Below are 18203 nucleotides of genomic sequence, written 5' to 3'. Positions count from 1 at the left end.
CATTACTCGAACCACGTAGTTACATTGCGGATGCATCGAGAAATCTACACCCATCGCAACGACATCTATTCGCCCCTGGACTCACTCACGCGCCTCGTATATCCGAAAGGAGAAATCGCCTTCAAATCCACCTTTCTCGATATATTGGACATAAAAGTCACATCCATGCACGTTAACACTTTATGAAATGAGGGATTTTGGTACGTACTGCTAGTTTCAACGCTTAGTCGTCATCATCAACTTGTCTAATTTGTAACTGACGATGACGCCTAAGCGTCGAAACTAGAAGTACGGACCAAAACAAAGAGCAGTGGAAAAACACATTGTTGCCTTCATTAGATGGACATGAACTTCCACAAAGGTGAGGCAGGAGCAAAACACTTCCTGAATGGCGGAACCACGTGGAAACGTCTGCGGGTAGTACAGACGCTACAGTTAGGAAGATCCCCACCAGAGTGGCTGCCCGTCTGTCGGTGCCCGGGGGCCGGATCGTGTACCTGAGGCGAACGCCCGCTCCGGGGAACATAAATCCATTTTGGAACAAATTTAACAAATCACTTCCCTTGAGACTCCCGTCTATCCATAGCGAAGATATCCGAGGCACAGCCTTTTTACCGTGGACCGATCGCAATGCCTATCAACCGCAATCCGAGTGCACCTCCTGCCCCGAGGAATTCCCGAGGCTCCACGTAGCTAAGCGACAAGGCCCAAGCCACCGAGGTCACATGCATCCCTCGCCTACCTGTCCCTAGACCCACGTTATTGAACATCACAAGTTGTGAGTATCCAGTAGAGATCACGAATGCCGGGAACCGACGAGAACAATTATCGAGCCACCGAAAATAAAAATTATTGCTAAGGGTCGTCTAAACTGCATTTTTAAATCCATAACTTTCTTGAATAGCTGTTGGCAACACATGACCTACCATGATCTATTTATTTAGCCTTAGTCCGAAAACAGTACTTCTTTGGCCTTTACATCGGGCTATTAACAATGAGAACAATAGAGACGACTGCATACACCTAAGCCCTAGGTTGAGGAAAACCCAACCATGCGGGACCCGAACCCTTGGATTGGCAGACGAGGACGTTACCCCGACACCACCGAGGTTGGCAATCGTAGCAGATCTGCATGAAGATGAATTGCTCAAATGGCATCATCAGTAGGCATCACAAACCTAAACACTTCACTCATCGACGCATTAATCCAATCGTGGTTAGCGTGAATCCCATTTCCGCAAGTTTCGATGCACGACCTACTGCCTTCGTGGAAGTGGTATGTCCGAGGGGGGTCGCATTTCATTGCATGCATCACCGTACTTGACCACGGAATGGGTCGAGTCGTCCACACATTCATTCCGGCGGGGCGCTCACTGTGATTGCGCGAGAGGACACCGAAACGACACTCCACTCGGTGCGACCCGGGCTCCAGGGGTCGGGGGACTCGGTGACGGCGGCCGGAAGCGGGCGAGCGAGTTGGGCGCGCGAGTAGCCGCCCCGGGAAGGGAGAGAGAGACCGCCCGGCGCTGGGCGCGCACCTTTGCCCAACTCGAGCGGAGTGATGACTGATTACCGCGCCTCGCTCTCGCACCCAGGAGCCGCGGACGTCCCCCCCCCCCAGCCCCTCCGCCGCTCAAGGGGGCCACACCTCTTCCGAGGTGTCGAAACGCGATTTCTCAGATAAGGACAGAAGCGTATAAAAGCGCAACTCCCGGGTCCCGGAGGACTATTGGCATCGTCCCCGCGAAAACCAAGGAGGATCGCAAGGAAGAAAGACTTAGAGGCATCTTGGCAGCGAGGACACATTGGGGAGTCCTCTCTCCGTCTTCCGTTTCGCGAGCAAGTGGTGGAGAAGACTCGTGAGTTCCTGCCGACTATGGGAGGTAGGTCCAGCATTCCCGCGTTAGGTTGGTCCCCGCATCCGCTTTCCGTTTCCCAGGGCGCCAAAGGGCGAAACGAGCGTCGTGGCCTCGACCCACTGCTCTGGGTGTACTGCTTGCTCCCCCGCTCCCGGGGGGAGACCCTGGGCCCACCGTAGGGGGTGCTCCCCCGACCGCCCACTCCCCTCGCTGACCGGGACTTCATAAGGAAAGATGTCTCGTTCTCCCGATTCACATTTCAATCAGAAGACATTGCTTCGCTTCCAGACCGATTTAAGTGAACGACCCTCGACAGTTTTTCGATTTGCTGTCCGAAATTTTCCTCCGATACCAATGGATACATTTCCGAGAAATGTTAAAGTCTCTTTTCAACAGTTGCGAAGTGAAGCGTTCGTACGAGAATTTGAGAAACACTACATCGCATCAACAACGTGCGCGGGGAGGCGCAAAGGAGAAATGGTCACAGCTTTATGAAAATGCTTTATTAAAGTGCCGCGTCCAGGGAAGGTGAGGGAAGTCGTGGCAGAAAGAACTGACCTTTCTTAACGCCGCGCACATGCCATTTAAAAAAATTATGATTTTAAACAATAATTGCGTAAATAATTACGAAACTGCGTTAACGTTTTTCGATAAATGTGTATCGTAGTTGATTTAAAAGTGAACTTTAAACGTATAAACTAATTAAATTATTACGATGCCCGATAGTGAGATGAAGTCATCCCTCATAATGTGAACATTTTTAATTTGATAGTAGATCATTACAAACAGAACTGGCAACCTTTTCCACTGGATGCCGCCCGTGTGGAATTGCGAATTTATTTTGACTTAACAACCATCTTGAACAGCAGAGCACATCATCTCACTTGAGGTGGAAGAGAAATCCAGACGTTTCTCTGGCAGCCAATTGAGAAAGAAACATGCCACATAAATCCCAATTTACGTTTAATTATAAAGAAAGTCAAAACGCCACTCATCTATAGAAGAGTGATTGAGGGACCATAGCATTTCGGGTAGTAAATGAATGCTTGAAGTGTTGGAGCCAGTCGCGAGCAATCCCGCAGTCACGGCGAGTGTGTCCCGGTTTCGGAAGGAGAGCCGCCCGCAGAGAGGAGGTCTACTCGGGGTCCGGGGCCCACTTGGAGTCTTCTTCCCTCTTCACGAAATTCAGAATCACGGTTCGTGAATATTATAAAAAGGATCAGCGGAGGGGTCGGAGGTGGCGAAGCGTGCGAGGATTGAGTACGGGGCATCTGAAAGGTACTCCCTCTTCCAATCCATTGGTCGAGCGACCAAGCCCACTTGAGCCAGCCTGTCTTTCTACTGGATCGAACTATTTACACAAAATGTCTATTTTCATTGAATATGCCTCTATAGAAAAATATAGTCATACAAATGAGGTCCAGAGAGCTCATTGGATCATTAAAACAACGACGTTTGGGCTCGATTAAATCGTTTATTATTCTGCAAAACATCTGCGCGAATTATTCTTTCAAAATTTCCATATTCATATGTATTTCGCGAACTGACCTCGCCCCCTAGTCTTGATCAAACATTCATCATATTAGTGGTAACTACACATTCTCATTAAGTAATCACTAATAATTTGTTGCTAACCTGAGCGGTTGTGGATAGAGAGATTGAGATCTCCGACCGGGAGGTGACGGGTTCAAGGTCGAGGGTCGACTGACCAGGTCCTCTTCTGCTGGCATTCATGATTCGACGCTCTGGAGAACGGAAGGCATGCTAAATAATTGGCGAGAGTCTCCCAAGTGACGCTTAGGGAAGAAGCCCTTCTTAACGCCGCGTGCATTTTGGGCATGCCTCTGCGCTTGTCTCACTAAACCAACCGTTCATTCGATCCAAGTGGTGTGGAATATAAGTATTCACTCATTAAAATCAACCGTACATCGACGCCATGACGTGCCTCGCTCACAGTCATTCGAGTAAAATACTCGAATCAATGAAAAATTCGACCAATAATTTGGTACGTTTCAGTCTGTGCCGGAGCATCGCAAACTCCTATTTCCCACGCTTAGCTACCACATCCAGATGGGTCGCTCGCTGCCCAGGTCAACTTTGTTATTTTCATCACTTCAAAAAGAGGGAACGGCGCTCGAAATGGGCGATTTCAATCATGTGTCCTGCTCTTGCAATCACGATTATTGCGGGAAATCGGATTTCTTTAATAAGGATTTTCCCTTTTCAATCCCATTCCATGGATCCTACCAAGGTTATGAGTGGAAGAGAATCATTTGTGCATGGCCAGCATCAGGAAAACCCACAAGATCTGCGCTGTTCTATTGGTTTTCGTCTTGTATTTTCTAGTCATGCACCATGTGACCCTCCCATCCTGAGAATTCCTCCACAAGTTACGGATTTTAAGCGTCGCTCGACGAATTATGAGATTCAGCTCTCCACTGTAGCTGATTCACAAATTAAATCCCCGAGCTGAGGATCCGATTTCAACGAATATTGCTTGCTCGTAATTGCTTGCTCTAAACCTTTTGCTATCAAATTGTCCTGCTGCCCATTTTGTTGCACTATCATATCAAGTTTTTGATTACATATCCACTATCAAATATTTAATTGGTTACCGTAGCATCGGAGGCGGGGAGCACGCTTGATCGAACACTAAACTGTTTAATTCGTGGAAAAAAGAAGTTCCGGTGTGAAGGAGTGAAAATGTGTCGGGCCGATGCGACTGACAAAGCCATAGCACACGCGCTCCACTCGTTTCGCGGTTGACAGCGGAGATTTGACGCACAGTTACCGAGGTCACTCCTTTTCTTCATTCCTACTCCCAACTTTTTCCCGAAAAACGCGACACAATCCACTGCTCTTACTCTCTCATGTGTTTGAAATCAATCTGATGAGGTCATTTTATGAAGATCATCTCTCGTCATCGTCTTCATCCAATGGTGCTCTCTATCGCTCCCACCAACCAGCAGACGCTTCCTCTCACTATCTTTCCCAAAAGAAAAGATACGTTTCGCTTCAAATGACACTTGACAAGAAACGACACTTCAAAAGGTTTTAAGTGAAAACCTCGAAACCATAAAATTCCTAAAAGAAGTCTTCTTCTGGGGTATTTCAACGTGGAAACCCTAATTTCTTTCCGCCGCCCAACGGTCTGTGTCGCGCGGCAGTTATTCTCACGCTAATCGAGTCGAGTTCGGCGGCTAACGCCTCCTCCCGGCCGGCGAGGGCGAACGAAGGGTCTGCCCATTTTATACGCGGCGCTAACCGACCGACTTCAGGTTCTGCGGGGCTCATTTCCACTTTCTCATCCCTTCGCAAACCCTCCATGTCACGCATTTATCAGTCCTATCAATATCATCAACCAGACACCTCTTTCCTGGAAAAAAGCGACTATTCGGCGAAGAAAATGCCCTTAACTGCAACTACTGATCAGAGCCATTGCGTGATTCCACTGAAGGAGTGAAAGGTTTTCTCAGAAAAAAAATAATTTTTTGATTGACAAGAATACGTACACTGAAATGTAATTAAACTTTCCAATCTCTTTAAAAAAGCTAATGAATGCTACAGTTGTCCATTCGGATTCTATTTTCTACCGCAATGACCCATTGATTTTCTATTCAGGTATTTACTATTCAGTTTTAAGATGCATGATACATTATTTATGCCTTCTTATCCTGCCCTCCGAGGTGGAAGGGCATGTGCGTTCCGATGACCCCTAGAGCTCTGCTGGCGGGAATAATAATAATTGCTCCTGGAAGGGTCACCCATGCCATATAGGTCGAAGGTTAGGAGCCAGACGAAAGGTAGTCAACGCAGCGTCTGTTCCTCAGTGAGGCGGCTGCAATGGCGTCTGACCCCAGTGGGGCGGCCAGTAAGTGATGGTGTCACGTTATAAACACTTTTGAGGAAGGCAACGGGAAACCACCTCAATTATCATTCCAAAGGTAAAAATGATGGTCACTACAGAGATTTTGAGTCCTGGGACCTACGGGGCTCAGCCCAATCGGCCGTGTGTCGTGCCCGGCAGCGGGGGAGGCAAGGCTTCCGCGGTCGTCAACCACGAGACATTTGCAAGGGAAAACCGGAAGTAGCAGGATAGAAGACGCAGGGGAAGAAGACTAAATTAGTTATAATAGGAACGTAGAATGTAAGGACAATGATGAGGACAAGGAAATTGGAGAATTTTAAGCGAGAGATGGAAAGGGGTAAAATAGATATTTTAGATCTGTACGAGATGAGATGGAAGGATAGCGGGGATTACTGGAGTGATTAGTATAGAATAATATACAGCGGCGGGGACGAGAGCCAACTAGGGGTTACCATGGTATTAAATAAAGAGACAGGAAGAAGCGTAGTAAATATATAACAGGTAAGAGATAGAATATTACAAGTAAAGATAAAAGCAGAACCGACGAACTTCATTATTATCAGGTATACATGCCGCCGAGCAACCATACCGAGGAATAGGCCGATAGGATATACGATCAATTAGAGGACATAATCGTGTGTGTTCCTGCAGGGAAACATTTGGTAGTGATTTGAGATTGGAATGAGACGGTTGGCGAAGGAAGAGATGGTGATGAGATGGGGGACTACGGTTTAGGCACGGGGAATGACCGCGGGGAGAAAGCAGTTGAGCTTTGCAGGAGACAGGGCTTAGTCATTACCAACACTTGGTTTAGACCCCATAAAAGACGCAGTTTTACACGGAAAATGCTAGGTGACTCAGAAGAGTATCAGCTAGATTATATCCTGGTTAGACATAGGTTTAGGAACAGTGTGAAAAATTCGCACAGCTTCCCGGGAGCGGATGAGGACTCCGACAACAATTTATGTGTTCTGAAATGTAGCGTCCGTATCAAAAAGATAAGGCACGGCCGGCAAGTTAGAAAATGGAATGTAGAAGCATTAAGTGGATTGAAAAGGAAGGAGTACGAACTGGCTGTAAAGGAAATCATGGAGGATGGTAAAGGGCTTAGTACTATCGAAGAAAAATGGGAAAGTATCAAGAATGGGTTGTCTAAAGCCGGAAAAGACACTATTGGAACCATTGACGCGAAAAGGACTAGGAAACCATGGATCACGGATGAGATGACTACGAAGATGGATAAGCGGCGAAAATGGAAGAATGTAAACACAGAGTTAGGCAAAATGAAGTACAAAGAGTTAAACAATAAATTGAGGCGAGCAAAAAATAAAGCAAAAAAAGCGTTATGGAAGACGCAGTGTGGGGACATGAAAAGTTTGCAGAGGAAGGGTGGAATTGGTGCGCTGTACAGCAAAGCTAAATCTTTATCGGGAAGTAAGAAAGGAAGATCTATGGTAACAGTTAGAGATAAGTCAGGTAAGATAATAGTTGACGCAGGAAAGATACAAGAGATGGAGGTAATATATAGAACAACTGTATATTAAAGAACTTAGACCAACAAAGTTAGACATAGAAAAGGAACATGACGTAGAGGAAGATAGCTTAGGTCCAGGGATACTCGACCATGAGATAGAAAGGTCATCAAGGGAGATGAAACTGAATAATGCCGTGAGGGTGGAAAACATTCCTGCGGAGCTATTGAAATGTTTAGCAAAATGTGAGAGGAAAAGGCTATATGGGCTGATTCGAAGTGTCTATGAGGAAGAAATCTGGCCGGAAGACTTTGTGGGATCACTGTTAGTTCCTATTCCGAAAAAGGTAAAGGCTACGTCATGTGAGGACTACAGGACAATAATTTTGTTAGCGAACGCAGCTCAAGTTGTTCTAAGGATCATAAAAAAAAGGATAGAGAGTAGGGCAAATGATTACTTAGGGGATGGTCAGTTTGGGTTTGGGAAGGGGAGAGGTACGCGTGATGCCATTGCAGTAATGAGATTGTTAATCGAGAGGAATATAGAACACGACCAGGAGGTATTTGCCTGTTTCGTAGATTTGGAAAAAGCGTTTTATATTGTGTATTGGGAAAAACTAATGAGTATTCTGCAGAGATTAGGAATAGATTGGAGGGAAAGGAGGCTAATCCGCAACCTGTACATATTTCAGACTGCTCTGGTACGGGTAGGAAACGGGGAGTCCGGATGGGCAGTGTTAGGAAGGGGTGTAAGGCAGGGTTACCCATTATCACCGTTGCTGTTCAATCTGTATGCAGAGGAAATGATCAATGAGGCATGGGAAGAACTGGAGGTAGGAATGTAAGAGGGCGGGGAATTGGTAAAATCAGTTAGGTTCGCTGATGACCAAGCTTTAGTTTGTCCGTCAGCCAAGGGGTTGCAAGCATTGCTGAATGAATTGGAAATTCAGTGCGACAGGTATGGGATGAGAATCAATATTAATAAAACAAAGGTTATGCGATATTCTAGAAAGAAAAAGGCTAAGCTAAACATTAAAATAGGAGGGCAAAAACTAGAGCAGGTAGAGCAGTTTACGTATTTTGGAAGTGTTTTGGACCAACACGGTCAAAGTAGTAGGGACGTAAGGAGAAGAATTGCTCTAGGCAAAGAGGCTTTCACAAGGAGGAGGGAGTTTATGACAGGGACGTTGAGTAAGGATGTTAAGAAAAGACTCTTAAAAACTTTCATATGGAGTATGTACGGCGCGGAAGCGTACGCAAACGTGGGTGTGGAGAAGAATGAAGGTAAAATGGATAGAGAAGAAAACAAATGAGGAAGTACCTTTATGGTGGGCGAAGAGAGGGGTTTGTTGGGAGAAATCCAATGAAGGCATGAAAAGTGGATGAAGGGGGTATTTACCGGCAGAGGGATATTGAAGACTGTAATTGAGGGGAGAATGTTAGGCAAACGAGGAAAGGAAAGGAATAGGATAGGGATGTCGGACGGGATGAAGGGAGGAAGAAAGTACTCAGAGATGAAGAGGGACCTGCTTTAGAGTAGGATATTATGTTTTGCTAGATGTCACAAATTATTTAATTAGTAACTATGTCCATTCAAAAACCTACTTTAACCGGTAGATTACCTAATAATAATAATAATCCTGCCTTCATTAATAATTGCTGATATACGCATACAATGATAAACCTCCGTAAGGGAGGTTAATGAAATGGCACGCCTCCCCAATAACCATACTGGTAGATTTTACCACCTAACTCTTTTTTCTCCTTCTCCCCTCTTGGATTTATTTCTGGTTCAGCTTATATTTTTTTGACTAATCTTTGATTTTTTGGTAAAGATTTTTCCTTCCACTTCCCGACAGAGTTAGCCCCTCTCTGTTAAGCTCACCAAATTCAACTATCCTCTGTAATGTTTCCACACCCTAGCCCTGCGTCTTCCACTACGATTCTTTAGCCCTGTTTGGTCTGCGCTTCACTTCATCGTTTCACTCTTTGTACTTCCATCTATCATAGTCTCTTTTAAATTCCTTCACTTCCAATTCACGTTTATCTTTTTTATCATCTACATAATAGGCTGCAACCGCTGCAAGGGGACAAATATCATCCGTATCTATGGTTTCCTAATAAACTCTTCCAGCGCTTTCGTTTGCCAATTTCGATATTCCTTTTGTCCCAATATTTCTTCTTACTCGACTCCTTTTCATCATCACTCGTGATTTTGTCCCCCCCCTGGCACACTTTTCCCGTGGTTAATGCGATTACATTCCATTTGATAAACCATTTCCTACGTATCTTGCATGTATTTTTAAACATAAATTATCGATACCAAAGAATGTTTTAGTCTTTAGGAAAACCAATAATAATTGAAAAAATCAATGTGAAAGCGTGCTTAACTATTACAGAAGTACATGCAGTGCGCAAACATGGCGAATTAAATGAAAAAATAAAATATACATGCATAAGATTTCCGTGCATTACAAAACCGTTATGGGTGTCATTGAAATATGAAAGATTCTACACTTCACGATTCAAAAGGCCTACTTCTTAGAACGCCCTTATTTCCTACCACTCGTTTTAAAAAGATCACGCAGGTTCCTCAAGGTTCTTCCAAGGGATATTTCGAGCTGGAGAGCTGTGAAAAAAATATCAGGAAAAAAATCGCCTAATCATATTATTACTTAAATTTGTTGAGATATTCCGTCAGAAAGGAGGACACATCTAGTTGATGAAGAATGTATTCATCAAATGGAAGTGGATTTGGCCGACGATTGTTCCTCGATGCAATAATTTCGATGGTGAATTGCAACCGCAGTTTTATGCTCAATTGCAAGCATTTGATTAATTAGTATAGTTATTATGGCAAATGACCATATTTCATTTCCGCACCAAAAACAATTAAGTGATGAAAATAAATTTCTAATGCAAGTTAACATATTGCTATTCACTCCTAGATGACGCTCGATAATATTATTGTGAACCACAAATATTTTCAGAAGGGATACGTCTGCATAAAGATGCCAAACTCACACACATTCAATCCATTCTTCAGTACGGAAGGAGTAATAATGAAAAGTTCCCTTTTAATCCGTTTAACTTAGCATGTCTCAATAAATTACTGGGCCATGGAACGAAAAAACAACTAAATGCACATTAAACTATTATTAAGTACGTAGATCTAATACGTCAACATATTAATACACATAGTACACATAGATCTTTGTTACGTTTTGAGAGTGTGTGAATAGATTCATAATCATATCTTCACAGAATATAACTTCATGTATCAACATACCTATATTTTACATCTGGATTAACTATTTCATTAAATCTATGTTAGAAAAGGGAAACACCCGATCGTAAGATAGAACTGTCATCTCTCCTCTAACCTTCCATTTAAGAAAGTAGTGGGTTACGCCAGGGTTCATTTACATATTTAAATCGTTTTTCGAATTTTCCGGATTTGTGCGTTAGTCTGTACGTTTATAGCCTTAAAGAGAAACATTTAAAATTAAAAATCCAGCGATTAGGATAATCATTAAACGGGATACGATTGCCAATTCACTTACACCAAGAATTAATTAGAATTTGTAACAAGGTAGAGCCCGTTCACACCAAACCATCAATGCGGAGGATCCGAGGCTCATATCCGAGTCAAGAAAATATTTTCCACTTGTGATATGTACTATTCCGCCTTCCCCACCTATCCCGTGTTTTTCTTCGAGATGCCTCCCTTTTCCATACATTTTTCCTTATAATTAAAAAATGCATAAAATTACAATTGAAGTTATTTAATTGCAGAAATATAAATATCAATAACCGAAATTCTCTTTCCAATTACAGGAATGCAAAACAAATATATAACGGCTGCAATAGCATTCTCAATTGCATTTGCTTCAATATCAAGCACAGCCTCAATTAGGAATGGAGAAATTGAATGCCCAAAAGAAATAAAAGGAAAATCAATTTTCCTAGCAAATCCATATGACTGCAAAAGTTATTATCATTGTTTCTGGGGAAAACAAACACTACTGAAATGCCCGGCCGATTTGGAGTTTAATGCAGCCGCAAAAAAATGCGTAAACAAAGAAGTAGCAGGATGTATAATAAAAGAAAGGAACTTTTTCATAAATCATAATAAAGAAGAATTAAGGGAAACTGAATTATGCAAAAACGTGTCGTGTCCCAACTACGAAGGGCAATCGTCAATATTGGCAAATCCTGAAGATTGCGACTCATTTTGCATATGCACATGCGATGGAGCATTATATATGAAATGCCCATATGGCCTACATTACAATAAAAATGAAAAGAAATGTGACTGGCCATACAACGCTGGCTGCGACTCTACAGCAGTGTCTACACAAGCACCAACTAAATTACCAGCAGGAAGCTGCGATGAAGTAAAGCCTCTTTGCCCACCAAACAATGGCATAAATGCCACTCTACTTCAAAATCCTTCCGACTGCGGATCCTACTGCGTCTGTGACTGGGGCAACGCCATCTGGATGCCCTGCCCAAGCGGACTCGAATTCAACCCCAAACTACACGTCTGCGACTACCCCTCGAGCGCGGGATGCAGCGGCGGCGGTGGTGGAGGCGGCGGAGGCTCCGGCGGCCAAAGCACCATCCTCCCCATAACCGTAACTCCTCGACCTGGAAGCAACGGTTGTGACAAGGTCAAACCCCAGTGTCCTGCGGAGAACTCCGGCGACGCCATCCTCCTGCCAAACCCTGACGACTGCGGATCCTACTGCGTCTGTGACTGGGGCAACGCCATCTGGATGCCCTGCCCAAGCGGACTCGAATTCAACCCCAAACTACACGTCTGCGACTACCCCTCGAGCGCGGGATGCAGCGGCGGCGGTGGTGGAGGCGGCGGAGGCTCCGGCGGCCAAAGCACCATCCTCCCCATAACCGTAACTCCTCGACCTGGAAGCAACGGTTGTGACAAGGTCAAACCCCAGTGTCCTGCGGAGAACTCCGGCGACGCCATCCTCCTGCCAAACCCTGACGACTGCGGATCCTACTGCGTCTGTGACTGGGGCAACGCCATCTGGATGCCCTGCCCAAGCGGACTCGAATTCAACCCCAAACTACACGTCTGCGACTACCCCTCGAGCGCGGGATGCAGCGGCGGCGGTGGTGGAGGCGGCGGAGGCTCCGGCGGCCAAAGCACCATCCTCCCCATAACCGTAACTCCTCGACCTGGAAGCAACGGTTGTGACAAGGTCAAACCCCAGTGTCCTGCGGAGAACTCCGGCGACGCCATCCTCCTGCCAAACCCTGACGACTGCGGATCCTACTGCGTCTGTGACTGGGGCAACGCCATCTGGATGCCCTGCCCAAGCGGACTCGAATTCAACCCCAAACTACACGTCTGCGACTACCCCTCGAGCGCGGGATGCAGCGGCGGCGGTGGTGGAGGCGGCGGAGGCTCCGGCGGTCAAAGCACCATCCTCCCCATAACCGTAACTCCTCGACCTGGAAGCAACGGTTGTGACAAGGTCAAACCCCAGTGTCCTGCGGAGAACTCCGGCGACGCCATCCTCCTGCCTAACCCTGACGACTGCGGATCCTACTGCGTCTGTGACTGGGGCAACGCCATCTGGATGCCCTGCCCAAGCGGACTCGAATTCAACCCCAAACTACACGTCTGCGACTACCCCTCGAGCGCGGGATGCAGCGGCGGCGGTGGTGGAGGCGGCGGAGGCTCCGGCGGCCAAAGCACCATCCTCCCCATAACCGTAACTCCTCGACCTGGAAGCAACGGTTGTGACAAGGTCAAACCCCAGTGTCCTGCGGAGAACTCCGGCGACGCCATCCTCCTGCCAAACCCTGACGACTGCGGATCCTACTGCGTCTGTGACTGGGGCAACGCCATCTGGATGCCCTGCCCAAGCGGACTCGAATTCAACCCCAAACTACACGTCTGCGACTACCCCTCGAGCGCGGGATGCAGCGGCGGCGGTGGTGGAGGCGGCGGAGGCTCCGGCGGCCAAAGCACCATCCTCCCCATAACCGTAACTCCTCGACCTGGAAGCAACGGTTGTGACAAGGTCAAACCCCAGTGTCCTGCGGAGAACTCCGGCGACGCCATCCTCCTGCCAAACCCTGACGACTGCGGATCCTACTGCGTCTGTGACTGGGGCAACGCCATCTGGATGCCCTGCCCAAGCGGACTCGAATTCAACCCCAAACTACACGTCTGCGACTACCCCTCGAGCGCGGGATGCAGCGGCGGCGGTGGTGGAGGCGGCGGAGGCTCCGGCGGCCAAAGCACCATCCTCCCCATAACCGTAACTCCTCGACCTGGAAGCAACGGTTGTGACAAGGTCAAACCCCAGTGTCCTGCGGAGAACTCCGGCGACGCCATCCTCCTGCCAAACCCTGACGACTGCGGATCCTACTGCGTCTGTGACTGGGGCAACGCCATCTGGATGCCCTGCCCAAGCGGACTCGAATTCAACCCCAAACTACACGTCTGCGACTACCCCTCGAGCGCGGGATGCAGCGGCGGCGGTGGTGGAGGCGGCGGAGGCTCCGGCGGTCAAAGCACCATCCTCCCCATAACCGTAACTCCTCGACCTGGAAGCAACGGTTGTGACAAGGTCAAACCCCAGTGTCCTGCGGAGAACTCCGGCGACGCCATCCTCCTGCCTAACCCTGACGACTGCGGATCCTACTGCGTCTGTGACTGGGGCAACGCCATCTGGATGCCCTGCCCAAGCGGACTCGAATTCAACCCCAAACTACACGTCTGCGACTACCCCTCGAGCGCGGGATGCAGCGGCGGCGGTGGTGGAGGCGGCGGAGGCTCCGGCGGCCAAAGCACCATCCTCCCCATAACCGTAACTCCTCGACCTGGAAGCAACGGTTGTGACAAGGTCAAACCCCAGTGTCCTGCGGAGAACTCCGGCGACGCCATCCTCCTGCCAAACCCTGACGACTGCGGATCCTACTGCGTCTGTGACTGGGGCAACGCCATCTGGATGCCCTGCCCAAGCGGACTCGAATTCAACCCCAAACTACACGTCTGCGACTACCCCTCGAGCGCGGGATGCAGCGGCGGCGGTGGTGGAGGCGGCGGAGGCTCCGGCGGCCAAAGCACCATCCTCCCCATAACCGTAACTCCTCGACCTGGAAGCAACGGTTGTGACAAGGTCAAACCCCAGTGTCCTGCGGAGAACTCCGGCGACGCCATCCTCCTGCCAAACCCTGACGACTGCGGATCCTACTGCGTCTGTGACTGGGGCAACGCCATCTGGATGCCCTGCCCAAGCGGACTCGAATTCAACCCCAAACTACACGTCTGCGACTACCCCTCGAGCGCGGGATGCAGCGGCGGCGGTGGTGGAGGCGGCGGAGGCTCCGGCGGCCAAAGCACCATCCTCCCCATAACCGTAACTCCTCGACCTGGAAGCAACGGTTGTGACAAGGTCAAACCCCAGTGTCCTGCGGAGAACTCCGGCGACGCCATCCTCCTGCCAAACCCTGACGACTGCGGATCCTACTGCGTCTGTGACTGGGGCAACGCCATCTGGATGCCCTGCCCAAGCGGACTCGAATTCAACCCCAAACTACACGTCTGCGACTACCCCTCGAGCGCGGGATGCAGCGGCGGCGGTGGTGGAGGCGGCGGAGGCTCCGGCGGCCAAAGCACCATCCTCCCCATAACCGTAACTCCTCGACCTGGAAGCAACGGTTGTGACAAGGTCAAACCCCAGTGTCCTGCGGAGAACTCCGGCGACGCCATCCTCCTGCCAAACCCTGACGACTGCGGATCCTACTGCGTCTGTGACTGGGGCAACGCCATCTGGATGCCCTGCCCAAGCGGACTCGAATTCAACCCCAAACTACACGTCTGCGACTACCCCTCGAGCGCGGGATGCAGCGGCGGCGGTGGTGGAGGCGGCGGAGGCTCCGGCGGCCAAAGCACCATCCTCCCCATAACCGTAACTCCTCGACCTGGAAGCAACGGTTGTGACAAGGTCAAACCCCAGTGTCCTGCGGAGAACTCCGGCGACGCCATCCTCCTGCCAAACCCTGACGACTGCGGATCCTACTGCGTCTGTGACTGGGGCAACGCCATCTGGATGCCCTGCCCAAGCGGACTCGAATTCAACCCCAAACTACACGTCTGCGACTACCCCTCGAGCGCGGGATGCAGCGGAGGCGGTGGTGGAGGCGGCGGAGGCTCCGGCGGCCAAAGCACCATCCTCCCCATAACCGTAACTCCTCGACCTGGAAGCAACGGTTGTGACAAGGTCAAACCCCAGTGTCCTGCGGAGAACTCCGGCGACGCCATCCTCCTGCCAAACCCTGACGACTGCGGATCCTACTGCGTCTGTGACTGGGGCAACGTCATCTGGATGCCCTGCCCAAGCGGACTCGAATTCAACCCCAAACTACACGTCTGCGACTACCCCTCGAGCGCGGGATGCAGCGGCGGCGGTGGTGGAGGCGGCGGAGGCTCCGGCGGCCAAAGCACCATCCTCCCCATAACCGTAACTCCTCGACCTGGAAGCAACGGTTGTGACAAGGTCAAACCCCAGTGTCCTGCGGAGAACTCCGGCGACGCCATCCTCCTGCCAAACCCTGACGACTGCGGATCCTACTGCGTCTGTGACTGGGGCAACGCCATCTGGATGCCCTGCCCAAGCGGACTCGAATTCAACCCCAAACTACACGTCTGCGACTACCCCTCGAGCGCGGGATGCAGCGGCGGCGGTGGTGGAGGCGGCGGAGGCTCCGGCGGCCAAAGCACCATCCTCCCCATAACCGTAACTCCTCGACCTGGAAGCAACGGTTGTGACAAGGTCAAACCCCAGTGTCCTGCGGAGAACTCCGGCGACGCCATCCTCCTGCCAAACCCTGACGACTGCGGATCCTACTGCGTCTGTGACTGGGGCAACGCCATCTGGATGCCCTGCCCAAGCGGACTCGAATTCAACCCCAAACTACACGTCTGCGACTACCCCTCGAGCGCGGGATGCAGCGGCGGCGGTGGTGGAGGCGGCGGAGGCTCCGGCGGTCAAAGCACCATCCTCCCCATAACCGTAACTCCTCGACCTGGAAGCAACGGTTGTGACAAGGTCAAACCCCAGTGTCCTGCGGAGAACTCCGGCGACGCCATCCTCCTGCCTAACCCTGACGACTGCGGATCCTACTGCGTCTGTGACTGGGGCAACGCCATCTGGATGCCCTGCCCAAGCGGACTCGAATTCAACCCCAAACTACACGTCTGCGACTACCCCTCGAGCGCGGGATGCAGCGGCGGCGGTGGTGGAGGCGGCGGAGGCTCCGGCGGCCAAAGCACCATCCTCCCCATAACCGTAACTCCTCGACCTGGAAGCAACGGTTGTGACAAGGTCAAACCCCAGTGTCCTGCGGAGAACTCCGGCGACGCCATCCTCCTGCCAAACCCTGACGACTGCGGATCCTACTGCGTCTGTGACTGGGGCAACGCCATCTGGATGCCCTGCCCAAGCGGACTCGAATTCAACCCCAAACTACACGTCTGCGACTACCCCTCGAGCGCGGGATGCAGCGGCGGCGGTGGTGGAGGCGGCGGAGGCTCCGGCGGCCAAAGCACCATCCTCCCCATAACCGTAACTCCTCGACCTGGAAGCAACGGTTGTGACAAGGTCAAACCCCAGTGTCCTGCGGAGAACTCCGGCGACGCCATCCTCCTGCCAAACCCTGACGACTGCGGATCCTACTGCGTCTGTGACTGGGGCAACGCCATCTGGATGCCCTGCCCAAGCGGACTCGAATTCAACCCCAAACTACACGTCTGCGACTACCCCTCGAGCGCGGGATGCAGCGGCGGCGGTGGTGGAGGCGGCGGAGGCTCCGGCGGTCAAAGCACCATCCTCCCCATAACCGTAACTCCTCGACCTGGAAGCAACGGTTGTGACAAGGTCAAACCCCAGTGTCCTGCGGAGAACTCCGGCGACGCCATCCTCCTGCCTAACCCTGACGACTGCGGATCCTACTGCGTCTGTGACTGGGGCAACGCCATCTGGATGCCCTGCCCAAGCGGACTCGAATTCAACCCCAAACTACACGTCTGCGACTACCCCTCGAGCGCGGGATGCAGCGGCGGCGGTGGTGGAGGCGGCGGAGGCTCCGGCGGCCAAAGCACCATCCTCCCCATAACCGTAACTCCTCGACCTGGAAGCAACGGTTGTGACAAGGTCAAACCCCAGTGTCCTGCGGAGAACTCCGGCGACGCCATCCTCCTGCCAAACCCTGACGACTGCGGATCCTACTGCGTCTGTGACTGGGGCAACGCCATCTGGATGCCCTGCCCAAGCGGACTCGAATTCAACCCCAAACTACACGTCTGCGACTACCCCTCGAGCGCGGGATGCAGCGGCGGCGGTGGTGGAGGCGGCGGAGGCTCCGGCGGCCAAAGCACCATCCTCCCCATAACCGTAACTCCTCGACCTGGAAGCAACGGTTGTGACAAGGTCAAACCCCAGTGTCCTGCGGAGAACTCCGGCGACGCCATCCTCCTGCCAAACCCTGACGACTGCGGATCCTACTGCGTCTGTGACTGGGGCAACGCCATCTGGATGCCCTGCCCAAGCGGACTCGAATTCAACCCCAAACTACACGTCTGCGACTACCCCTCGAGCGCGGGATGCAGCGGCGGCGGTGGTGGAGGCGGCGGAGGCTCCGGCGGCCAAAGCACCATCCTCCCCATAACCGTAACTCCTCGACCTGGAAGCAACGGTTGTGACAAGGTCAAACCCCAGTGTCCTGCGGAGAACTCCGGCGACGCCATCCTCCTGCCAAACCCTGACGACTGCGGATCCTACTGCGTCTGTGACTGGGGCAACGCCATCTGGATGCCCTGCCCAAGCGGACTCGAATTCAACCCCAAACTACACGTCTGCGACTACCCCTCGAGCGCGGGATGCAGCGGCGGCGGTGGTGGAGGCGGCGGAGGCTCCGGCGGTCAAAGCACCATCCTCCCCATAACCGTAACTCCTCGACCTGGAAG

At 50.7% G+C, this 18203-nt stretch overlaps 1 protein-coding gene across 1 annotated transcript; it reads left to right on the top strand.

The window, feature by feature from the left end:
- Positions 1–11476: 11476 nt before the first annotated feature.
- Positions 11477–14571, top strand: LOC139689336 (uncharacterized; the record flags this gene model as incomplete). The annotated part of the gene is made up of 5 exons (XM_071586420.1): positions 11477–11595; positions 11856–11991; positions 12731–12775; positions 13030–13146; positions 14410–14571. Coding segments are annotated over exons 1-5 (579 nt in total), but the record flags the coding sequence as incomplete, so codon positions are not given.
- Positions 14572–18203: the final 3632 nt, after the last annotated feature.

The sequence above is a fragment of the Hetaerina americana genome, unplaced genomic scaffold (genome assembly GCF_022747635.1).
Source record: "Hetaerina americana unplaced genomic scaffold, ioHetAmer1.1.p SCAF_22, whole genome shotgun sequence".
Taxonomy (NCBI): domain Eukaryota; kingdom Metazoa; phylum Arthropoda; class Insecta; order Odonata; family Calopterygidae; genus Hetaerina; species Hetaerina americana.
The sequence above is the reverse complement of the archived record's forward strand: the minus strand, read 5'-3'. Positions and strand labels throughout refer to the sequence as shown.